This window comes from Peromyscus eremicus, chromosome 5 (assembly GCF_949786415.1).
Source record: "Peromyscus eremicus chromosome 5, PerEre_H2_v1, whole genome shotgun sequence".
In the NCBI taxonomy this organism is placed as follows: Eukaryota; Metazoa; Chordata; class Mammalia; order Rodentia; family Cricetidae; genus Peromyscus; species Peromyscus eremicus.
The window spans coordinates 39,663,580-39,689,482 of NC_081420.1; the positions used below are offsets into that span (position 1 = coordinate 39,663,580).

The window sequence follows — 25,903 nt, forward strand, 5'->3', positions numbered from 1 at the left end:
TATTTCTCAGTCTGTTAGTCATTTGTATTTAGAGGGATTACTGAGTTTTCTGATTTAAGTTTATATCCAGCCACTTTGCTGAAAGAGTTTACCAGCTGTAGGAGTTTTGCGGGTCACTATTATCTAAATGAACAAAATGAACTCCACAGTTTTGTTTTGTACACTTTTGTTTCATTTTGTTTAGGCTTTTTATGTTATTTTGACTCTTTTCGTTTTCTTTTATTTGAGGATTTCTTTTGTTTTGTTTTGTTATTTTTGTGGGAGAGAGCACAAAAGAGCAAACATAGAGTTAGTTGCATAGGGAGATAGGGAGGATGCAGGAGGTGTTGGGGGAACGGAATGACATGATCAAAATATTTTGTATATAACTTTAACAGCAAAAAAAAGTACAGAAAAAAACCCCAAAATACTCAGGACTGCCTGTAAAGCATGCAGCAGACACAGTACTAAGAGCCCAGAGGCTCCCACAGTCCCTGGTGATTGTCCTAAACATGACACTGACCGTAGCCCCTGCCTGTAGCACTAAATGATCTTTTGTTATTAATAAAGAATATGCTTGAAAATTATTCAAAAGTGATCATCTTCAAGTATCAGACATTTCTTCCAAAGCAGTTCTTGGTTAAGGAGGTAAACTGAGGCATAAGGACAGACCAGAGTTAAGTTCAAATGCCCGACCCCTCCTTCTCCTTACTCACAGAGACCATAATTATAATCAGGAAGTTTCTGGGTTCAGGAAATGACAGGGCACCAGGGAGAAGGCAGAGCGGCCTCAGGGATGGAGATGTGCAGGAGGAGCCTTTTCCCCCAAGGAAGCCAAACTCCTGATGGTGACATCTTGACACCTCTCTTGAGTTCAGGTCTCAGGTTGATAAACAGGGCCTGGCTGGTGCCCTGAGGACACCCACCCCGAGCTGCTGCACAGACTGCATGGTGAGTGCCGCCACATCACGGTGGGGTGGAGCTGCCTTTGGTGTGGAAAGAAATCTGTGGAGGGCAGAGATGCAGGAGACAGGGATGTGGGCTCCCTGTCACTCTGAGAGAGGGAAGCGGCAGGATTCAGGTAGAAGATGGTCTATCATTTCCTACCTGCAATCCAGGATGGCTTCATCAGCCATGTGGACAGTGTGTGCTGCCCCTGGGCCAGAGCTGCTCATTACACAGGACAGGCAGAGCAGGAGAAGGGGGCACCTGCACTGCAGCCTGGAGGAGGAAGCTCTGGTTCCCACAGCTTCTGCACAATCTGTGTGTGCTTTTCCTCCAAGCACTGGGAACTTCGATCTGAGCTGTGTGACCTCTAGTGACTACAGTGCTTGTGGATGGAGCTCTCTTTCCTTCTTTACCATGATCTCATTTCTTGTGAATTTCCCCTTCCCTAGATCCAGTGTAAACCATGGAATATGAGAATTGTGGATAAAGCAGACACGAGGCTAAACACTAACACTAATAACTGATTTTAGAAAATGGGTCTTTAAAGCATGCTGGGCACTTCCCTAGGTACTACACATGTCAGTTCATTGACTCCCTAAAATACACCTATATTGCACAAAATACAATTTACATATAAAAATACTTTTTAAAGAAATCAAATAATCTTCTTGACATGATGAATATATGAATTTGGAAAGGCAAAATTTTAATCCACAGTGGGTGGTCACAAAGGAGTTTTTGTGAATCCTGAACTTTCTATTTCTAAAGTTTGGGAATTTCCTCAGCTTCTAGAATATGTGTAAGCCTCCACCACATCATTGCAGGAAAATCCCTCATTTAGCTGGACGCACACACACTGGATTGATCAGTTCCAGCATGGCGGGGGTAAGGAGCTTGTGAAAGCGTGTTAAATTGTACATGCATGTTTGAAGAATAGGCTCATTGGTTGAGAGCATTTGATACTCTTGCAATTCTCAGCACCCGCATCAAAGCTAGCAACCATATGCAACTCCAGTTTCAGGAGACCTGATGCCAATTCTGACCTTTGCAGGTCCAGGGACACAAGTGCTGTCCGAGCATATATTCATATACATAAAATAACTAAACTGAAAAAGAAATGAATAAAAATCTACACATAAGTGTTTCTACAGCAGTTTCTTGAATAGATTTTAATAGATAACTTTTTCAGTGCAGGAGTGACACTATTCAGGAAACAGTGACAGATTCTTCATTTCAATATACATTATTGGTATCTCAAAGAAATAAGAGATACACCTTTAAAAAAATACACAATCAGAAAAAGATCGTTACAGAGATAATGCAACTAAAAATTAGCCACATTGATGACGCCTTTAAAGGTAGTCCATGATAGTCACTGGACCTATGGGAACTTGGAAATTTACCACCCCCATGCATGCAAAGAAATGCAGTAAACATTCCTGAATGTGTATTCCAAAGTGGACTGACTTTCCCAGCACTTTAAGGAAAGAGCACAACCAGAATATCTATGCTTTCAGTTCATCTCTGTGGTTTATATAGAATATTACAACCATAACACTCAGTTAATAATTTACTCAGCAGTCATTTTCTGAGCATTCCATGACAGGTTTATGGAAGGTAGCTGATGCACTAAAGCATCTCTCAGGTGTTCTCAGCACAGAGGGATGATATAAACAGGCTAACAGACAGCACAGTCGGGGGTTCAGGGAAACGGTAGGAGACACATTTGTGACCTGTGGGCAGCACTTAGCTATGAAGGATCGTGGCTGGAGTCAGGTCACAAAGAGGACATCACATGTCCCCTTGTCACAGGGCCAGTGCCAGTGTTACATGTGCTTGAAACAATCTGAAAGCAATCTGGAGATAAACTTTGTGAACAGCAGAGAATCCTAAAGAGTGGAAGAAAATAGATTTAGGTTTCCCACATAAAACTATCTATGATTTGTAAAAGTGGAAGCAACATGAATTGATTTGTGTTTTAATCCTCACCCCAATTTAAACAGAATGAGAAAACGGAAGAATGGATGTTACGTGTAAAACTTCCCAATAGTATGGGGTTGTAGGCTGCTTGTCATTTATAGTGTATAGCATTACTGACTGATAAAATCAGTGATTTGATGAACCTTGAAAATCAAAATGTTAGACTGTGCCTTTGTTGGGAGTCCAAAGGAAAATGCCTAAGCTGAGAGCTGATATATAATACTTTCTTGGAGAACATTCTTAGGGCATGGTCAGTAAAGGCACATAAGTAGGGGTATGTGGTTTCCTTTAATACATCCCACGCATGAGGTGATAGGGGACAACAATTAATCACCCTATCCCACTGAAGTGAAGAGAATGGGCTGCTGCTTCTCTACCCAACTAATCTATGTGTTATTTGTTGCCAAGGTCAGTTCAGAGATGGAGACAGAGAAAAGCCACCTGACTTTCCCTGGAAAGCATCCCCATTTGGACAAGTATTATAGTTCTTTGGAGTATCTCCAATTTTCTATTAATTCAATACTTGAGGGATGAGTGTGTACAGGATGACAAAGAGGATCTGGGAAGAGAGGCATCTAAGTTGATGCTCCATATCATGTCTCAGAAATGAGTGATGCTGCCCTTTGTTTGGGTGTCCTCATGGAAAAAAGTTTAGAGATGGAGGGTATAAAACTGTCTTCTGTAAAGCAGTGAGTGCATCAGCATGGTGTTTCTATCCAATCACCATCAGCATCATTGCTGTATCCATGGAAAAAAGACCAGGAGGGGCAAGAACGAACTCGGGCATCTGTAACAAAGGACTCTGCATTCACATAATACACTGTTCTCCTCACTAAAGAAAACAGAACACCCACAGGCCTGAACCATTTCATGTTTATTTCCTTGTGTTTCTCAAAAGGGTTTTTTCTAGTGCTGGAAATATCATGAAGATGATCTGGAGAGACCTCATCCAGAGACTAATTTTCATTTCACTTACTGGACTTGGAGTTTTAGGGAACATCATCTTATTTGTGGGACATGTGTATACTTTCATGGGTCCTGAGAGAAAAAATGTAGATGTTATGCTCATTCACTTGGCTTTTGTGAACATAATCATTATTCATTGCATAGGGGTCAGAGACATAGCGACAATTTTTTATTTCAGAAACTTCCTAGGTGACATTGGTTGTAAAACTATAATTTACCTAGAAAGGGTGGCCCGGGGCCTCTCCATCTGCACCACCTGTCTCCTCAGCGTGGTCCAGGCTGTCACCATCAGTCCCAGGACAATCCTTTGCAGAAAGTTCAAACCACAGACTGCATGGCAAGTTCTTCCCTTTCTCCTCCTCTTTTGGATCTTTAACTCCCTGATAAGCTCCAACTTGCTTCACTATATCACAGCAGCCAGGAGCACAAACAGGTCTGAAGTCGGGATGTACACTGGGTATTGCTGCATGCTGCCATCCACACACACAGTTAAGTGGCTTTTCCTCTCTCTCATGGCTCTTCGTGATGTCGTTTTCCAGAGTCTCATGGGCTGGAGCAGTGGGTCTATGGCTCTCCATCTGTATAAACATCACGCACGTGTCCTGTACCTTCACAGTTCCAGGTTTGCAAATGATTCCAGGCCAGAAATCAGAGCTACCCATAGTGTTCTCACTCTCATGGCCTGCTTCCTTTTCTTTTATTGGGCAGATTTCATTTTCTCCTTCTACATAGGCTCCACAGTGACACATGAACCCACAATACTCAATATGAAAGCATTTTTAGTACTTAGTTATGCTGTTCTCAGCCCTTTTGTCCTGATCATCAGGGATGTCTGTGTTGCTAAGCACTGATGTGCTGAGAAATAAGAAATTCCTTTTCACACCAAACTCTTTACAAATTAAAGCTATACACACTGGGTTGGTTTTGTTCTTCCTTTCTCATGTATCACAACAATAAGTTGTTGAGACAATAGATTATATTTTGCTTTGTTTTGTTTTACAATCAACTTGTCCTAGAAAGTTGAAGACTGGTTCAGGCTCTAGGGAGCTGGCAGCGATTCTTACTATCCCACCATCCCACCATGTCTATCATGCAGTTTATTTAGTGTGGTGATATTTTGTTTGTGCAACCCAATAAAGTTTATCTGAGGATCAGAGAAAAACCCAGCCACTATATTAAACATGGAAGTCAGGCCATGGTAGCACACGCCTTTAATCCTATCATTAGGGAGGCAGGGATCTGTCAGGACCTCTGTGAGTTCAAGGCCACATTGAGAACAGAGCCAAGTGTGGTAGCACACACCTTAAATTCCAACACTAGTTAATCATAAAGGTCTGGAGGTCTGTACAGACAGACAGGAAGTGACAGAGCTGGACAGGAAGAAGATGTAGCTGGGTGGAGAGAGCAAATGAGATAGCAGAACAGAAAGGCATATAGGTGTCGGTGTACAGGCAGTAGGTCTCTTTGGAAGCTGAGGTGTCAATGAGGTGAGGTTGGCTTGTGGCTTTTCCTATTCCACTGATCTCTCAGATTTTAACCCCTGAATCTGGCTCTAGGTTTTTATTGAATAAGACCCTTAATCAATTTGCCTACAATTTAACCTGTTGCAATCTTCATCAGAAATGCAGGAGAGCATGCAATCCCTGAAAGTAGATTTTATTTTATTTATTTATTTATTTTTTGCATGCTCAAGTTTTACTCTTTTTTTGCTGGGGGGCATGCAGTTAACTTTATTGATGGTATTCAAGAGAGTAGGGCTCCCCAAGTCCCTCCAGCTATTCTGGGGGTCTGGGATGGAAACTGTGAGGGAGATGCTCAGTGTCAGGGGCAGAGATGGAACAGGGACTGCTCAGCAGCCTAGTGTCTCTCTCTTCCTTTGTCCTTGCTGAGATGGGCTTCTTACTCCTTGGAGGCCACGCAGGCCTTGAGGTCCACCACCCTGTTGCTGTAGTTGAATTCATTGTCATACTAAGAAATGAGCTTCACAAAGTTATCATTGAGAACATCAAAGGTGGAAGAGTGGGGTCACTGTTAAAGTCACAGAACACTTGGTCCTCAGTGTAGGCCAGGATGCCCTCTAGTGGACCCTCCGATGTCTGCTTCACCACCTTCTTGATGTGATCATTCTTGGCCCCTTCTCTACGGGCATGTCAGATTCACCGTAGACACATTGTGGGAAGGAACACGGAAGGCCATGCCCATGAGCTTCCCATTCAGCTCTGTGGTGACCTTGCCCACAGCCTTGGCAACACCGATGGATGTAGGGAAGATGTTCTCTGCAGCTCCACGGCCATCACTCCACAGCTCCCCATGGGGGCCATCCACAGTCTTCTGGGTGGCAGTGATGGCATGGACTGTGGTCATGAGTCCTTCCCCAATGCCAAAGTTGTTATGGATGACCTTGGCCAGGGGGGCTAAGCAGTGGATGGTGCAGGTAGCATTGTTGACAATCTTGAGTTAATTGTTATTCTTCTCATGGTTCACACCCATCACACACATGGGAGCATCAGCAGAAGGGGTAGAGATGATGACTCTCTTGGCCCCAACTTTCAAGTGGTCCCCAGCCTTCTCCATGGTGGTAAAGATACCAGTAGACTCCACAACATACTCGGCACCAGCATCTGTTCCCACCGACATTCACCATGGTGTCTCAGAAATGAGGCTGGCACTACATGAAAAGATGCAGCTGTCTCTGGAACAGGGAATTTCAGAGAGCCAAGTTTTACTCTGACAAGGGATAACAAATGTTTCCGTTTAAAATGTTTTAAAAAATTTAGACTTTCTGGACAGTGAGACATGTCTGCTCCTGGCACCACCTCAGTGCCCTTGGTGTACCGCCTGGTAGGACTCAGCCTGGTAAAGGGCTGTTCACCAGAGCTGTCCATCAGCTCCTTGCAAGAAATGGAAAAACCTCAACAGTCTCTGAAGGACTACTAAGCAGCACCTAGCAGAGGCACTGAGGCCACTCTCCCTCCATGGACAGGATTTGAAACTTTCCCAAGAAATGTGTGCAACAGCCCTAGTTGTGAATTTCTCAAATAATGATGATTATTTGCTAAATTTTAGTGTCCGCTTAGGTTAAAAACTACCTTGGGCATAAAGGCTGTTCCAATATTTGTGAGATAATTGTACACTTTTGCCTTTGAGACTGGGAAAAGCCTATAAACCTTATTCTCACTCACTTGGCATTTTTCAATATGATCATTGTTTGTACTACGGGGATCAGAGACATAGCCACAGTGTTTTATTTCAGAAACTTCCTTGGAGATACTGGCTGTAAAGCTGTGGTTTATCTGGCAAGGATGGCCCGGGGCCTCTCCATCTGCACCACCTGTCTCCTCAGCGTGGTCCAGGCTGTCACCATCGGTCCCGGGACCACCATTTGGACAAAACTAAAACCACAGACCTCATGGCAAGTTCTTCCTTTTCTCCTCCTCTTTTGGATTGTTAATGTTCTCATAAGCTCCAACTTGCTCTGCTACATCAAAGCAGGTGGTGGCTTGAACATGTCTACACCTGGAACATTCATTGGCTATTGCTATATGCTGCCATCAAGTGGCTTTTCCTCTCTCTTATGACTCTTCGTGATGTCATCTTTCAGAGGCCGATGGGCTGGAGCAGGGGCTCCATGGCTTTCTGTCTTAGAAGCATCACAAGCGAGTCCTGTACCTTCACATCTCCAGGCTTGAAAACAGTTCCCCTCCAGAAAGCAGAGCTACCTGGAGTGTTCTCATTCTAGAACTGCTTCCGTTTCTTCTGTTTCATTCTTTCTCTCCTTCTACACAGGTTTCACAGCGACACACGATTTCATTTCACTAAATAGTAAAACATTTTTAGAACTTGATTATGCTAGTTTCAGCCCTTATGTTCTCATCAACAGAAACATCCGTGTTTCTAATGTTTTGCATGCTCACTGACAAGTGTAGAAATTACGTTCTACATCTATTCCTATGAGCCAAAGGTATGTTCATTGTAAGCTGCTTTGCCATGGTGAACTTTAGAGCTGGGGGACATAATGTTTGCTTTGTAGCACAGGCTGACCTGGCAGTCAGTACATAGCTCAGGCTGATCTTGAACTGTCTCAGTATCTCAAATGATGGGATTATATTATTGCCTACCAAACGTCCATATGCTTTAATATTCTAATATATCACAACATTAAGTTAAATATTATAGTAATAGATTTCTTTTTCTTAAGAAGTCCAGCACTGTGCAATGTGGTGATATATTGTGTACCCTAATAAAATTTGCCTGAAGATCAAAGAACAGAACACACTACTAGATTAAACAGATACCAGGCAGTGGGGACACACACCTTTAGTCCTAGCACCTGGAGGCAGAGATCTGTCTAGATCTATGAATTCAAAGTCATCCTGGACTACATGAGATTGACTCAGTCTAGGAGAGAAATAGAGCTAGGCAGTGGTGGCACACACCTTTAATCTCAGTACTTTGGGATCACACATCTTTATTTCCAGCACTTGAGATCTCATGCCTTTGCTTGGGAAGCACACATGCCTTTAATCCTAGCACTAATAAGGAAGTGATATGACTGGGCAGAGAAAGGTATATAAGGCTATAAGGCACGAGAAGATAGGAACTAGGGCCTTTTTGGGCTGGAGGTTTTTCAGGTTGAGGAGTCCTAGAGGTAAGACAGGACAGTGGCTTGTTCTTTTGTTTCCTCTGATCTTTCAGCATTCACCCCAATATCTGGCTCTGGATTTTTTATTATAAGACCATTTAGCAATTCATGTTTCATTGCAATCTTAAGACTACTTCAGGGTTGTTAGGCAGGTGCAAAGTGGATTCTTCTCATCCTCCCATCCCACCATCCCTGTCATGTGACCTGTAGCCTCTCATTAGCACTGAGAAAAATACTGGAGACAGTGCATCACTCAGACATCAGAATTTCAATTTTCCCAAAGCCAGAGCAGGAGAGTGAGACAGGGTGGGTGACCCGTCCATCTGTGAGGTAAGCGTGCAGGGCAGAGGGAAAGTGACGGTGAGTCAAGTCAGGTCACCACAGCCCAGCAAATCTGAGCCACAGTTGTTGGATGTGGCGAAATTCCTGAACATAAGCAGCTAGTGTGGATGCTGTGGAACAATTACAACCAGGATGACCTCAAGGTACCACCACAAGAGTCTCTGGCTGACAGGCTCTCTCACATGATGCCATCCCATGTCTGGAGACCGCACTCAAGGCCAGGGCCTCCCTGGCACACTGATGTGTAAATCCTTTGCCGACCGTGTTTACACTGGAGTTTCCATCTCACTTCCACCCACTCACCATGGCCTGTGCTGAACATCCCAGTGTTCATAGGTCTCCCCTCCTCTCCTCCCTGGAATCCCAGACTCCATCTTCCCTGATCCTGCAAAGCTGCACTCTGTTGAGCTGCAGACAAGGGCACTACAACGCTGACCTTGCCGAGAGGGTCTGTTTGGTGGGAGCCAATTGGCACAGCCTTGGCAATTGGCAAGACACTGGGGGCCTAGAGAACTGCACAGCCTCGGGCCCAAGAAATCCAGACATCTCAGTCCTCAAGACACTGCACTGCAGTCATCCTAGGGAGGCTCCTGTCTCCTGTGGGCTGTGTGGGTGTGACTCCTGAAGGGATCCAGGGCTGTGAAGGGCTGTTTACCAAAGCTGTCCATTAGCTCACTGCAGTTCCTGCCCAGGATAAATAGAAAGACCCAAAAGTTCTTACAGGGAGTGGGCTTGAACTCTCTCTGTGTAGCTCAATACTGTGCCTGGAGGGGAGCCCCGGTGAGAGACAGCTGTGGTGAGACTCCTCCACTGGTGAGGCTCACAGGCTCAGGGACCTAGTGAACACTGTGTCTCAGCTGCTCTGCTGTGATTTAGCTGTGCCCTGATGTACTCACATATCAGATCATTAAGTTAATCCTTACTTTTAAAACTAGGTTGTATTATTTTATATAAAATTTGTCCTAGGCAATCTAAGACCTGCTCAGGAGTTGAGAAAGCTGGACAGATTCTTTCCTTTGTCACTTTCCTTTACATCCATTTGTGCAATGGGCTTATTTTATTTTGCTAACAACTAAATAGACATATTAGAAGAAAGGTTACCTAACCTGTCATGTTTTGAAGGAACAGGAAGCTCAGCTTTAATCCTACACGGAATTTTTTCTCAGAGCATCTTTATTTTTGTATTGTGAAAATTTAACTTACTTTTATTTTGTTTTACTGTTTTTTTTTTGTTTCTTCAAGATAAGGTCTTACTATATAGCTCTGGATATCCTGGAACTCACTATATAGACCAGACTGGACTCAAACTCACAGAGATTTTTCTGCCTCTGCCTCTCCCTCTGTTCTGAGATTAAAGGCATGCAACAGTATACCCAGAATATCTCTCAGGTTATCTGAATATTTAATATTTCCAATAACATGTGGTCAGCATGGAAATTATATACATACAAATAACATAAACAGAACATCTTGTATCTATGTAATTAGGAGCACACATATACACTCACACATGCACATACACACAAGAATTAAAGCAGAAGGGCCCAGAGGCCATGAATTTGAGAAAGAGTAAGGGCCTGGGTACATGGGAGGGTTGGAGGAAAGAAAGAGAAGGGGGAGATTTTGGGATCATATTTTAATTTGAAAATAAAAACAATTTAACAATAATATAAGAATAAAAATGTACTTTTGTTTTGTATACCAACTTGTCATTTATTTGGGATATATTCAAGGGTTCTTTGACTGAAAGTGTCCTTGTGCATTTGGACCCTGAAAACATTTGATTTCTTTGAAATGATATCTATGGAAAACACTTCTTGCTTTATATAGAATTGTGATCAAGGACACTATCCCCTAAGGAAAGCAAAAACTAAGTGGAAGTGTAGTACTTTGCATGTGGACATCTGTGGGAGAACATTCGTAACTTCTGACAGAAGGAAGGCATGCAGATGATGAGATGTAGATCAGGGCTATGCTACAAAAATTCAAGTAATAGACACTGTGTGTAGGTTTGGGTATGAGAATAATAATAGGAGGCCACTGAAGAATTTTCAGGAAAAAAATGGCAGATTACGGCACATTCTAAAAGGCACCTCTTGGATCTGTAGCTGGCCATGATTGGTAGGAGAAGGTATATTAGAGGAAAGTGTTAAAGAAATGTGCTAATGCTAAATAAGACTGAATGTGCACAATCCAGGTTGGGTATGAGCAGATTGATACAGAAGAGCCTTCAGAGAGTGGTAAATGTAACAGGGAAGGAGAGCCAACAGAAGGACTACATAGTTCTGAGATGGTATTAGCAAGGCCAGTGAGAGGCCCTGAGTGGAAGGTGCATTTTAGAGCAACCTATATCAGGTACTAACAATTCTGTTTCAGCACTCCCTACGCCTAGTCATCTGGGATGAGCCTAGGGAAAGGTGGTTGGTAGACAGAAATATGTGCCAGTTCAAATTCAAAATCCCTATGCAAGAGCAAGTTCTCTTGAACAAAATGATTCAAGAACACACTGTCTTCATGTGGGATGTGATCAAGCAATCTCTGTGCATATTAAAATGTGGGAACTTTGGATTTGGATGGTATTAGTTATATAGAGGTAGTATGATTTAGCTACATTTTCAATAATTTAAGATAGAACCGATAATGTTTACTGAAGACTAGGGTGTGATGTGTGAGAGATTTTTGACTAGAAATCCTGGGTAAATGGCTATGATAATTCATTAGATAGAAATGATTTAGAGGAATGGTTTTCATGTTCAGATAAAGACATATAGACATTCAGATATGTTAAACTTTATTTGCGCTGGGCGGTGGTGGCGCACGCCTTTAATCCCAGCACTCGGGAAGCAGAGCCAGGCGGATCTCTGTGAGTTCGAGGCCAGCCTGGGCTACCAAGTGAGTTCCAGGAAAGGCGCAAAGCTACACAGAGAAACCCTGTCTCAAAAAACCAAACCAAACCAAACCAAAACAAAACAAAAAAAAACACAAAACACTTTATTTGCATATTAAGCTACTTCTGTGGTTTCAATATGGGTCTCTCTCAAGTCCAGGGATTGGAAGTGTGGTCCTCGTCTGGCAGTGTTGAGGAGGTAGAATTTACTTGGAATGGAATCGGCTCATCAGGTGACTCTTCATAGCATTTAATGGAGATGTCTAGGTTAAGTCATTCTTATGGGAGTGGATTATATGGCAAGACCACACCACACACCTGGTAGCTTCTGTGGTCATTTCTTATTCTGTTTCTTAACTACATCGTGAAGCATCCAGGAGTCCCTCACCAGAATGAGAGTGCTATGCTATTTGGACCTTCCAGATACAAGACTTGTAATCCAAGCAGATCATTTCATGAAGTACTTAATTGCTGTGGGATGTTCTGTATGGCAAATGTGTTGCTAATTAGTCAAATAAAACACTGATTGGCCATTGGCTAAGCAGGAAGTGTAGGCGGGACAAGGAGGAGAATAAAGCTGGGAAGTGGAAGGCTGAGTCAGAGAGAAACTGCCAGCCGCCACCATGACAAGCTGCATGTGAAGATCCTGGTAAGCCACGAGCCATGTGGCAAGGGATAGGTTTATGGAAATGGATTAATTTAAGCTGTAAGAACAGTTAGCAAGAAGCCTGCCATGGCCATACAGTTTGTAACCAATATAAGTCTGTGTGTTTACTTGGTTGGGTCTGAGGCTGTGGGACTGGCAGGTGATAGAGATTTGCCCTGACTATGGGCCAGGCAGGAAAACTTTAGCTACACTTAATCTCAAATATTTTTATAGCAACATGAAATAGATTACTAAATCATCCAAATAGATATCCAATATGCAGAAACATTTCCCTGGATGAATGCTGGGCCAATTCTTACCTGCCTCCACCCACACTCTGCCCATCATGTGACTTTAGATCTCTTATTTGCAAAAAAAAAAAAAAAAAAAAAAAAAAAAAAAACTGAAGGAGACCCCATTGACAAGAATCTAGAACTACAATAAAAAAGAAAGAACTAGTGATCATCCACATTTATATTCCCTCAATGTTTATCATGTCAGGGAAATACCCCAGCACTTCCTGATTGCCGTGGGCTCTACCAAGAGCAATGAGCAGGGGACCAACAGGGAAAGAGGTGTCAGGATGTCACTGTTCTGGAAGGAGAGAAGATATTCTAAAAGGAAACATGTGTCCCTTCCTTTGCACTCTGAGAATACTGATATTATAAACCCAAGGAATTACCATTTGCCCAGAGTCATGCGCACCCTTGGGAAGGAGAAAGGCTGAAGCCTGGGCACTGTCAGAGGAGGAATTTGCCCCCTAGAGAGGCTTCCCACAGTTCTTTTGAAACAGGCACCTTTCCTGCATTTCTTTCTTTGTTATAAAATTGTATCACTGCTACAGAGAAGGGCAGAGAAAGGAAGAGTCTTTCTCTCCTGGGTTCAGCCAAACCATAAATAAATCCACCTGTGTTGACAGTTGGTTTCCTGATTTCCTTGAAGAAGAGCAGCTGCATTGTGGTGGTGTTTTTTTTTTTTTGGTTTTTTGTTTTTTGTTTTTACATTTTCTATTTTTTATGGGTGCATGCATGTTTGTGAGTCCACAGGCACACCTGTGTGTAAGGTGATGGGCATGCACATTTGTACTCACCTGTATGCATGAGACTGAAGTTGGCATCAGGAATCATCCCCCATCTTCTACTCTGCTGAGTCAGCATCTTACAGTGAAACACAGAGCACAGCTATGGCTAACCTATTGACCCAGTTCCTCTAGGGGTAGCCTGTCCCTGGCTTTGGAGGCTGGAATTACAGGCAAGCTGCCACCCCACCAGGCATTTGAGTGAGTTAGCACTAACACTTGGAATAAAGTACTTTAGCCACTGAGCAATCTCTCCAGTGAGGGTTTATGGTTTATTAATCTTAGTTGCCACCCTCTTACAATGGAATATTGTAAGCTTGCTGTACAAAATGGAGGTTACCAGTGACTCCCAGCATGCCCTCTGCCTATGGTGGCCAGTTTTTATCTGGATTTCGGGTATGGAAGCCACATGAAGGCTAGCTTTCTGAGATTTTCTTGTCTTTTATTAAATAAACTAGTCAGAGCACTACAAGCTTTAAATTGTTTTATTTTTCTTTTTGTTTCAAAGACAAAGAAGATATTTAGAACTTCTCCAAAAACAATCATAAAAACAGCAGAGGGAAGTGCTCCTTGTTATACCAGAGATTTATTTTTTAAATTTCTTTTATTATTATTATTATTATTATATTTTTACATTTCAAGTATTTTAAAATTCAAACTTTTTTATTACATTCTTCCCAAAGTCCAAGTCCTTCCAGATCTTCCTCTCCTTCCTACCCACCAAACTTCAAGCTCTTTCTCAAAAACAAAAACCCAATACAATAATAAAATCCCCCCAAAACAAGAAAACAAAATAAAAAATACATATCACAAAAGAAAAATCCATTGAACTGTAACCAAATAAAAGTACACACACACACACACACACACACACACACACAAAAAAAAAAAAAAAACAAAACCCCGTGTAGTCCATTATTATGCTGGTCAATCACTCCTGCATGTGAGGTCCCTGAGTAGTTGATGTACCAAGTGTCACTCTATTAGAGAAAACTGATTTTCCCTCTCCCAGCAAGTACAAGTGACAGTTCAGTCACTAACCTTTACCCCAGTGGCCAGGTTTCCATTCATTTATTCACTTTTAGAAAATATATAATAAGATAAAACAAGACCCATCGCATCAAAGTTAGAAAAGACAAAAAGAACCTAACAGAAGGCACAGGATCAGAGGCCCACTCATTCACACACTCGGGAATCCCATAAAAACTAGAAGCACACGGAGGATCTAGTGCAGACCCGTGTAGGCCCTGTGCATGCTGCTCAAGTCTCTCTGAGCTCTTAGGAGCTTTGCTCATGTTGATCTAGAGGGATGTAGCACGAATCTTAAAGTGTCTTATTAATAAAAACAAACCTGGAGCCAGGTATTGGGGTGAATGCTGGAAGATCAGAGAAGCAGAGCAAGCCACAGCTACCTCACCTGGCCAGTTCCTCGGCTGATCCTGTTTCCTCAGACTGGAAGCCTCTGAGTCCTCATCCAGAATGAATCTCAGCTGAGCTGCTGCTCCAAAGCCTGAAGCTTAACCAGCCAAAAGCTTCTGGTTCCTGGTCTTCACGCCTTATATACCTTTCTGCTCTCTGCTATCACTCCCTGAAATTAAAGGCGTGTGTCACCATGCTTGGCTGTATCCTTGAACACTCAGAGATCCAAGGTAGATCTCTGCCTCTGGAATGCTAAGATTAAAGGTGTAAGTGCCATCATTTTCTGGCCTCTGTATCTAGTGGCTGTTCTGTTCTCTGACCCCAGGTAAGTTTATTCGGGTGTACAATATTTTGGGGAACACAATACCACCACAAGAGGGCTTTATTTTCTTGGTGTCTTTCATCTCTTCTGGCTCTAATGCTCTTTCCACATCCTCTTCTGTGGAGTTCACTGAGCTCTCAGGGGGAGGGATTGAGGGATTTGATACAGACATCCCATTTGGGGCTGTGTGTTCCAAGGTCTCTCACTCTCTGGGTACTGTCTGACTGTGGGTCTCTGTGTTTGATCCCTTCTGCTGCAGGAGGAGGCTTCTCTGCTGATAACTCAACAAGACACTGATCCACGACTATATCAAAATATTTAGGAGTCATTTTATCAATACATTTCCCCCCTTTTTAGACCAGTATTATTTGGTTTTACCCTTGATCCCTGGGCTGTGGCTTCTCAGGTTCCTGGTTAGCCAAGCAGTGTCAAGTGTGGGTTTCATCTTGTGGAGTGGGTTACTCCACAATCTTTGTGCCGCCATTGTCCTAGCATATCTTGCAGGCAGTGCACCATTGCAGATGAGGCTTTGTGGCTGGGTTGGTGTTTATGTTTCTCTTCTGAGAGCCTGCAGAGTACCTTCCTGTACAAAAGATGCTGGAACAAGGAGTGAAGCCTCTATGTAGGCATGGACTTGACATCTCTAAGCTCAGTGAGTAGTGGAGGTGAAGTGTTAAGGAATGGAGCCTTGGTGTCAGTTTGTGGGAAGTAGCCTATAGTCTTGGCAATAGCCTGGATTGTTTGGGGATTCCATGGGGCCCTTTGGCCAACAACCCTTATTTTTCTATTTCCATCCACCATGACATATGTAATGTACAACTTAGCTTCCCTGTTCCTGGATTCCACATTCAATAGAGAGGATACAAATTTTAGTTTCTTCAAAGGCTGTCATTTCATTTACAGAGGAAGCATTTTTAGCTTCTAGCATGTGTCATTTGCACTTATATATATGCAGACACCATCATACAGAGCACAGAGTAAGAGTCATGACCTTGAACTCATCTCCAATGTCAATCCAATGGGGCTTTCTCTTCAAAAACAAAATAATGACATCATCACTTCTAATTTTAGTCCTGTGTATTTACTTACGTTCTTTTCCATTTGGGATAGGTAGGGGGCTCCTAGGAACTAGAATGAAATGTATATGGAAGGCCCACTCTTGGGCACACATAAATTTTAGAAATGTCATTGAAGTTGTATAATGATATTGCTTTTGGAGTAAGGCCCAGAAGATATCCATTTAGAGTTGTATATGATATTTAATGTGCAGGAATGAAAGAATCAGTTAAAACATCCCATCACCAGCAATGAGCATAGGTAGAACAGAGCTCTAAACTTGTTCTAGTGCTTGTGTGGGACTTGCACATGAATCCCCAGCTCTGAGCATCATTTATTCTAGTTCTGTCTAAGGAAGGATTTAAGAAAGAGAAGCAAGTGACTTAGTCTATGTGTCAGGAGCCGGTCCCCTGCCAGATCATAGCTTGTCTCTTTGGGAAGGTAAAAACAGTCTGGAGATGTGGGGAGCTCTGTACAAAGAAACTCAGTTAGTTGTTCATTTTCTCATCTCACACCCTTCCTCTCAAAATCATTAAACCCTAATTAAACTTGAAATAACTTCTGAGGAAAGCAGATGTAGTAATTGTGGAGAGAGGGGAAGCTGTACTTCAGGGACTGGGGCCCTGCAGAGGCCTTCCTCCCCCTGACATGTGACAACATGAAACTTGAAGTCCACACTACCTGATGGCAGCCAAGAGCCCCACAGATCCTGACAGTACAAATAGGACCTGGCAAATGTCACTTCCCAGAGCTGCTCCTGAGGCTGTCTGCACCACAGAGGTCCAGGTGAGTTCATGGAGGTAAGATCTTCGATCCCCTCAGCTGTGCCAGGGAGAGTTTCACTAAAGCAGAAGTCTCTCTCTTTGCCTAAGCCGGGGAGCAGCTGAGAGGCTCTGTGATCCTCGGGACCTCCGCTTTCCTTCTGACCCTACAAGGCTGGTCCCTGACTCCAGAAAGACCAAAGGAGACTAGTTCCTAGAGATACAGAAATGGAACAGAAATGTTGAAGCATCACTGTCTATCCTCAGGCTGGAGGATCATGACAGAGCTCTGGCTAGGTCTTTGCTTAAGGTTTCTTCCTTTTTTTTTTTTTTTCTTCTTTAAAGGAATCAATAGTGTACCAAAGATTTCAGATGTCTCTCAAACCCTGGAGATAATCGGGATGCACTCCTGTAACATCAGCACTAGAGAGACTAAGACAAGGTAGTTGTTGTTCAAGGCTAGCCTGGTTTACATAGGGAGACTGTGTCTCAAAAATAACAAGACAAAACAAAAACAGAACTTCTTGTTTTTAGCTTCCATGTTTGCCAGCATTGTGACTCCAACAGTATCACTAGTGTTTGTAACGTGGATACTTCTCACTTTTGGTGCATTTCCACTTTTAAAATACTTGCACGTGTCTTCTCTTACAATAACATCTTAACTCCTAATTTGAAGGTTTTCCTTGGGTATCCATCCTTAGTCTCTCCAGTCTATCACATAATAATGTACATACTTATATCAGCTGCAGTCTTTGTACGCCTGCCAGGTGTGGAGAAATATAAACCACTAAGTGTAACAGTTATCATTACCGTCTTGAGAATTCTTGCTATCAAGGATTCAGGCTGTGAACTAGCACATCCTGAATAGCTCGTCTAAATTTTATCCCAGTGCTAGGCAGCAAAGAGAAATAGTCTGTTTTGGTTTTGTTTATTTGTTTTTAGATAACCAGAATGGATGAATGTAACCTATGTCACCTTCTTGGGGTTTATTTCCAGACATGGGATCATCCATATTTCTAAGCACAAGTCCATCTTGTCTTTTAAATGTATTTCCTATAGTTTTTCCTACTATAATGTGGAAGATGAATTGCCCCTTCCTCCTCTTACAGTCCACTCCAGTAGAAGGAATCACTTATTAGATCAGAATCTGTTTTGAAATATGACTGAAACTTTGGTGTTGGTGGAAAGAGAAGAACAGAGGGTAGGAATCCCCAGGAAATCAAATATTAAACAAACAGAAAATATTAGTATTTTCCATCAGGATTTGATATGAATTATTGAAGGGATTTTTACAGATTCCAGCCTCTGACTAAACACTGCATTTTTATTCTAAATTGTTAATGAATGCTGATGTGTTTGTTATTACTGTCTGGAGCATATTTCATTATGTGCAGATATCCGGGATGGTATTGCAATTTCTAGGACACACCAACAATAGGGCAATAACTACCCATCTGTCAGAGGAGCAGTTGAAGGGCAATAACTGACATTTCTAGAGTCATGAGGCAACATAAACCCAAACCTGGGAACACGGCTCAGTTCATGCAGATCACAGGTGATACCATCAAGACATAGACAGTTGAAACAATCCTGTAAGTTTCACAGGAATAAAGGAACAGACACATTCCAAGTACTCAGAACACACAGACCCATGAAATATTCAGTTTCCTCTCATTCCAGAAAAGATGCCCAAAGCTTACCATGAGTCCCTGAGAAATGAGAACAGAGCTCCTGAACATGAAGAATAACATCCTGCCGAGATCTAAGGTTCTGGAATCAGCTCAGACCGATGCAGAACAAAGCAGCCTGCCTGATACACAGGTTGGAGAAGAATCAGGAGAAGCAGCTGCAAAGCAAACTGACAAACTGCTGCTCACAAGGCCCCTCAGAGGCAAATGACACCGTGAACTCTGCGATGGGGGATCCCTGCTACACAGTAGCCCCAACCTATGGTACTGTAGGTAGCCAATACTGAGGAGTTGTAACTCAAAAACTTCACTCATTTCATAGCGGCACATAATACTTCATTAATCCCCTTCTCTTATCCACCTCCTCCTTATCTCTGGTGGACAGCTGATCCATGCTCCCTTAATGCCCTAAGGTCACTCACTGGAGTTACAAACACTCTGAAGTCATAAACTGGGGTCACAGCTATCTGCTACCCCCTCTTCTAGGAAGCGCTACAGGGCTCTGCAAGACACCGTCCTTACCTGCAACCTGGTGGGCACATGAATTTTTCAGCATATCTCTTTGTGACTCAGCTTTAACTGTCAGGCCTCATATGGAAAGGTTATATAATTTGAGTTGACATTGAGGACTACCTTAAAAAGTGATTAGTGAACATTAATACTGAGTGAAGTCACAGAGTGGTCAATATAGAAACTTTTAAAATATTAAGATGTAGATATAGAAGTTATAAAACTTCAAAGCTAAAGGCAAATCTAGAAATTGTTACATTAGTCAAGATGCATTTAAGAAAGGAATATCAGACAAAGGAGGAGACAGTGTGGAGGGTAAGGTACTAAATCTGAAATATGTTACAGGTGTTGACCCAGCAGGGATTCCCAGTGTGTGTGAGGTGATGTGGGGAAGGCACACAGATTCAGCATGAACCTCGGGCTTTGGGAGTCAGGTCAGGAAATATCATGAAATAGAATGAGAAGCAGAGGAAGAAATGTTGGTTGGAGAAACTGGAGTTCAATTAAGCTATGCTGAGAGTTAACTAGGATAATCCATGCACAAAGAAAGACAGACAGACAGAAACACACACACACACACACACACACACACACACACACACACACCATTTGAACATGTCAATTTTTCTATTGTAGAGCTCAAAAATAAGAATTTCCTTTAAAACTTTACATTTTGAATGGCAGTTCCCAAACTCACCTGTCACAGCACAAACAATATCCCAGAGTCCACAGTGGGGAGAATTGGGGCATTTCCAAGATTTTATTTGCAACATTACATGTGTCCATTGCTGCCTTATGTACACTAGAAAATGCTATTGTACAAAATGTGTATTTCAGATCCATGTCTAGCACTTCTGACACTTTCTTGAAAGAGTCTTTGCATCCTGGACGAAAAATTTTCTGCCTAGGAAGGAGGAAATGGTTTTGAAGTTTATTAAGGAAATAATTTTTTTCTTAATGACTATGGTTGGCACTCTGGGGAACATTTCTGTTTCTGTGAATTATATGTTCAGTTGGTGGGGGGGCCCTGAGAGGAAACCCATACACCTTATTCTTATCCACTTGGCTTTTGCAAACATCATAATTCTTCTTGCAAAAGGATTGCCAAAGACAATAGCAGCTTTTGGTTTAAGAAACTTTCTAGATGACATAGGTTGTAAGATCATTGTTTACCTGGAGAGGGTGGCCCGTGGTGTCTCCATCTGCACCAGCAGTCTCCTTATTGTGGTCCAGGCCATCATCATCAGTCCCAGAGCATCTGGGTGGAGGAGGCTCAGACCAAAGTCTGCATGGCACATCTTTCCATTCTTTTCATTCTTTTGGATGCTCAATTCTTTAATAAGTATGAACCTAATCTACTCCATCACAAGTATAAACCTGAATATGTCACAGCTTAAGAGTGAAGACAACTATTGTTATTTTATGCTAGAAAGTCAGAAAACAAAGTGGATTGTTCTTCCTTTCATGGTCCTGAGAGATGCTGTGTTTCAGGGTGCCATGGGAGGGGCCAGTGGCTACATGGTATCTCTTCTCCACAAGCACCACCAGCATGTCCTCTACCTTCAGAAGGCCAAGCTTCTCTACAGAACTCCCCCTGAGCTGAGAGCTGCTCAGAGTGTCCTCCTTCTGATGTTCTGTTTTCTTTTCTTCTACTGGACTGACTGTGCTTTTTCTCTATTTGTAAGTCTCTCTTTACAACATGATTCCTTGATGGTAAATATCCAAGAATTTCTGGTCCTGGGTTATGCAACTTTTAGCCCGCTTGTGTTGATTCACAGGGATGGACTTCTGGCTGCGTGTTGGCATGCTCAGTGGGAAAAATTGAGAAAATGTGTCTCTCATTTATCTGTTCAATGAGTATGAAAGAACTCTCAGTTCTACAAAAATCCCAAAACACAATTAAGCATGTGTTTATTCTCAGACGATCTTCCTGGTGACTCAAGCCTTGAGGGGAGAAAGAGGGAGACCTTAGCATATTATAGTGATGTAAAAACCTCACTCTGCAGATTGCCACCCTTGTGAAGGGACTTTAATTTTTTTAGCTTTTCTATATTTGTATTCATTTCTTATGTATGAATAATTTGTCTGCATTATGTATGTGTAACTTGTGCATGCCTGGTGCTTTTAGAGGCTGGAAGAGACCATCAAATGCCCTGTTACTTATGGTCCTGAACCAAAATATGGTTGGTAGGAATTGAACCCAGATCCTCAGTGAAGCCAGCTACTGCTCTTAAGTGAACCATCTCTCAAGCCCTGAGAAAATGACCTTAATTAGAATTTGTAAAATTGGTTGTACTCCTAGCATGACTGGAAGCATGAAGGTGAATTTGGTAAATTTATCAAAATTTATAGTGATTTAATTCTGTTAGTGCAAGAAATTCTGTGTCTTGTATCTGGCACTGTGCTTGCTAACTGTTAGTACCACAGGTTATTTTGGGATTCTTCAAAGTGTCTGTAGGATTCTATCCATAGAAAAGATTTTACAGATTTGTGAAAGATGATGTGTACTGTGCAGCCAGTCACTAGATGACCAATGCACCAGTCACAGCATTTAAATGAATGGAAACATTTTATTGGTGTTATATTCATGAACATTCTCTGCAAGAATGAACACTGTATACATAGGACAAACATTTTATTACTCAACATAGAATTGTGGGACAATGTAGAGACATAAAACCTGAGGAAGCTTAAAAAATAAAGGGTTCCAAACACACAGAAACAGAGTCAAACGTGGCTTCTTGGTAACTGCCTTTTCTTGGGTAGGCTTTGTGCTAGTGGCAAACAGAGCTGTGATTCCTTTAAGAGGCAGTTTCCTAGCTCCATGCTATGGACAAATATGGGCGTGGCTCCTTTAAGAGGTCTGCTACTGAACACTTAAATGGGGTTCATGAGCATCAGGCAGCACTCTACTTGGTGACAGTTTAGACCCAACAACTTCCCAGAACTGGTTCGGTAAATTTGGCTCCCACCAGTACCTTCTCTCATGAAGCTAGCCTCTCAGGGAACCAAGTGGGGGTGAGCCAGCTGCCAATGCCATGTGGCAATGCATGCACTAAGCTGAGCAGTGCCATCAACTAACAGCAGTTTAAGACTGGTCTCATGCAATCAAAGAACAATACAGATGTTGATCTGTAAAGACAGATCCAGATGGAAAAACCTCTAAATGGGTTACAGTGTGTTTAAAAATATAATAGGCTTGGGAAAGAAAAGAGAAAGGATATATACAGTTAAACAATAAAAAATACTTTAAAAATAATAATGTCTTTTAAAAAGTAGTAAAATAAAAAATAATAAGCCAGATAAAGATGGGAAATACACAGAGAGTCTGGATCCTGTGTGTTATTGTTATTGTATTATCTTCAGACTTTTGTGATTGCTAATGAAGGAACAACAGCTACTAAGACACACTGGATTATGAAAACTGCTGGATTAAACCAACCTATGTATTTTAAAAATGCCTTGACTTCAAAATGGAAGTAAAAATATGTTACTTTGGGGAAGAAGTTGTGCTTTTATTTCCACAGGAATGAGAAGCTGTGGATTCATTCCAGGTTGATATGGTTCACGTATGATCAGGGAAGACCCCCTGAAAATCCTGGCTGAAGACATAAAGAAATAAACCTGAAAAAACTACAAAGCATGTAATGTATATTTTACCTGCTCAGATATAAAACAAAAAATCATCTTTGACTAATTTGTGTACAATGCACAGTCTGTACTTGTATTAATAAAGCCATGTATGTTACTGTTAAAAGTTTATGTATTTTCAGAGCAAGGGGACCAGACACCAATAAAAACAGATGGCCCAGGTGATCTAGCATCTCAAAATGCTTCTGCTTCAGTCTCCTCAGAATTCTGCATCCAAAACAGCTTCAAGACTGCTGGCTGACTGGGTCCAGCCTCACGAACTACTCTAGCCATAACATAACAATTATCTTGATTTTCTCAAGTTTTCCCAAAGATACCAGTGACCACAGACAACAGGAAGTAGTCTAGAGAATGATGCCCACATTTCCAAAAGATGGAGTATGGGTGGGTTTTGGTTATTCAATGGATTATAAATGTTTGTCATTGTTTAGAGGGGGGTTGGTTACAAGTTGTTATTGGTCATAGTCAGAAAAAAAGCTAAAAAAGGAGTTAAATTCAAAGATCTCTTTTTAAGGGAAAAAGGGAAATATGATATAGGAATGATGAAGAAAAAAGTGTAGATTATTTAATCTACTTTAATCCAAAAAAGAACTATTAATCTCAAAATATTTTACATTGGTATGGATTTTGGCATGTTGATACAAATTTAAAGGTAATTTTGTTGTACTGTATGTATGTTTCTACTCTTGTTTGGGGTATTGTGTTTATGAGGCTCATTTAAAAATGTAATATATAATTAAGAAATACAGATTAATAGTCATCTACAATAGTCAACCTTATAATCATGTTTGGTATGTTTTCAAGGTCACACACAGATATACTTAAATAGATGTTCTTCAAACACTTCAAAGACATACAGAGTATGGCATTTAACACATTTAATAACCTAAGGCTTTTGGTGACAATGAGACAAGTCTGCCTCTGAACATACCAATTTACTTCAAGAGAGGGTGATGGGCATCAAAGAAATTGCATATGGAGTTTTTTCTTTACGGCAAAAGTTAGGCATGTGGGCAAAGAAATTCCCTTTGCCTCAACTGCTGACAGTATGCTGTCCAAACTGCACAAGAAAGGCAACTGCCAAACTTTGCCAATACAAGGTAGGACAGTCTTTCAAAATTCCCTGCTTCTCAAAAATGTCTGTCTAATATATTAGACCTGTAGAACAAAGGTGGATTTCCCAATGTTATGGAAGACTTTGGGTGACTGTCCAGGCAGCCAGATGTCACTGTCATTTAGTAACATTATACCCTTCTGGGGTCTTTGAGGGAATTAAACAATAAATAATTTGACTTAAAGTTTTCTTTAGTTATAATAAAAAGGTAAATTAGGTATAAAACTTTAGACTCACAAAGATAAGATAGATAGTATTTTCTCTAAATTTGCCAAATACAAATGGACTGAATATATTAACTGTAATTCTTACTTGATAACTCTTACCTTCCTTTTTGTTAGACAATAAGGGGGAATTGTGGAATATTTCTTTATACTGTGTGAATATTTGTCACTGTGATTGGTTTACTAAGGAAGCTGACTGGCCAATAGTTGGTCAGGTAGAGGTCAGGTGGGACTGGCAGACAAAAAGAGAGCATGAAGAAGAAGGGGAGGAGTCTCGGGAGTTGTGAGGAGATGCAGAGGAAGCAGGAGATGAACTTGCTGTACTGAGAAAAGGTACCGAGACTTGTGGCAGAGTGTAGATAAGATATAGGGATTAATTTAAAATGTAAGAGTTAGCTAGTAACAAGCCTGAGATATTGTCCCAGCATTTATAATTAGTAATAAGTTTCTGTGTGGTTATTTGGAAAGCAGCTGATGGGACAGAGTTGATTGGCAGTCAAGACACAAAACTCTGCCTACACCTACCAATTGTACAATTTTATTTCAATGATTATATCCACAACTATTGTTCAGTTATGTCACATCTGACTAAAGCCTCTGTAACACTGGGTTTTGGGTGCATCATGGTTTTACTTACCATGATGAATAGGTTTTTTCCCCTTGATTGCCCTATATGTACAAAACAATTGAGTGATGTGTATTGTATTGTGCTGTAGCTTATTAATCCGCTTGTTTTTCTAATATAAAGATTTATTTTTACTTATGTGTATGTGCTTGTGTGAATGTATGCTACATTTATACAGGTACCCACACAGACCAAAAGAGGACATTGAGTCCCAAGGAACTAGAGCTATAGGTTGTCATGAGTCCTATGAAGTGGGTGTTGGATAAGGAACCAGGATCCTCTGCAAGAAGGGCAGATCTCTTAACCATCCCTCCAGCTCCTTTTCACATTTCTCATGTAAATGTGACTTGTTTGTAGGTAACATCCATTGCTTCTCTTGGTTTCACACTCTTCTGTTAAAGCCATTTTCTAGAAACTGACATAAAGGGCCGGATTAATGAACACTTTCTCAGTGTGTAATTTGATCCAAAAAAAAAAAAATGGTGTGAGAACATGGAGAAGGAGTGAAGAAATATGTGTTAAATCTGCATCATGAAGAGATTGTTCAACATTAAGAATAGACAGGGGGTCTGAAGAGACGACTCGGTGGGTAAAATCACCTGCAGACAAGCCAGACAACCTGATCTATCTCAGACAAAGAAAACTGGCTCCCACATATTGTCCCCTGACCTCCACATGCGTGCTGTGACACACACAAACACACAAAATAAACTTTAAAATAATTAAAACTTTTTTTTAAAAAAATGATGGACAGGAGATTCATAATTGTTGACACCGCATGCCCAAGGATGGTCTGGACTCTGAGTGGTACATAGAGTTGCAATTTTTAATTTCCCCTTAAAAGTCAGAGTAGATTGGGGAAAAATATTGATCAGAAGGTAAATTAAAATTTTAATACATGATGAAAATAGTTAAAGATCTAAATAATTAGAGGATTATGAAGGCAACCTGGACAGGAGACTCACTTATGTCCTTCAGGTAATGTAAAAGAGATTTGACAATTGGAGTTGGATTAGTATAAATATCTTCTCATACTTTATAATTTCTTTCTTTCATTTTTTTTTT

The 25,903-nt window shown here is 41.5% G+C and overlaps 2 protein-coding genes and 2 pseudogenes across 2 annotated transcripts; 3 read left to right on the forward strand and 1 right to left on the reverse strand.

Annotated features, from left to right (window-relative positions):
* The first annotated feature begins 3,653 nt into the window (after positions 1–3,653).
* LOC131911011 (putative vomeronasal receptor-like protein 4) lies at positions 3,654–4,724 on the forward strand. Its single transcript, XM_059262999.1, has one exon. The coding sequence runs from the start codon at positions 3,831–3,833 to the stop codon at positions 4,722–4,724; it is 894 nt and encodes a 297-aa protein (XP_059118982.1). The 5' UTR covers positions 3,654–3,830.
* A 1,048-nt stretch (positions 4,725–5,772) lies between these two features.
* Positions 5,773–6,510, reverse strand: LOC131911012 (glyceraldehyde-3-phosphate dehydrogenase-like; annotated as a pseudogene).
* Positions 6,511–6,669: 159 nt separating this feature from the next.
* LOC131911013 (putative vomeronasal receptor-like protein 4) lies at positions 6,670–7,790 on the forward strand (annotated as a pseudogene).
* A 12,352-nt stretch (positions 7,791–20,142) lies between these two features.
* Positions 20,143–21,081, forward strand: LOC131911286 (vomeronasal type-1 receptor 4-like). The gene has a single exon (XM_059263272.1). It carries the CDS (start codon positions 20,143–20,145, stop codon positions 21,079–21,081), a length of 939 nt encoding a protein of 312 aa, XP_059119255.1.
* Positions 21,082–25,903: the final 4,822 nt, after the last annotated feature.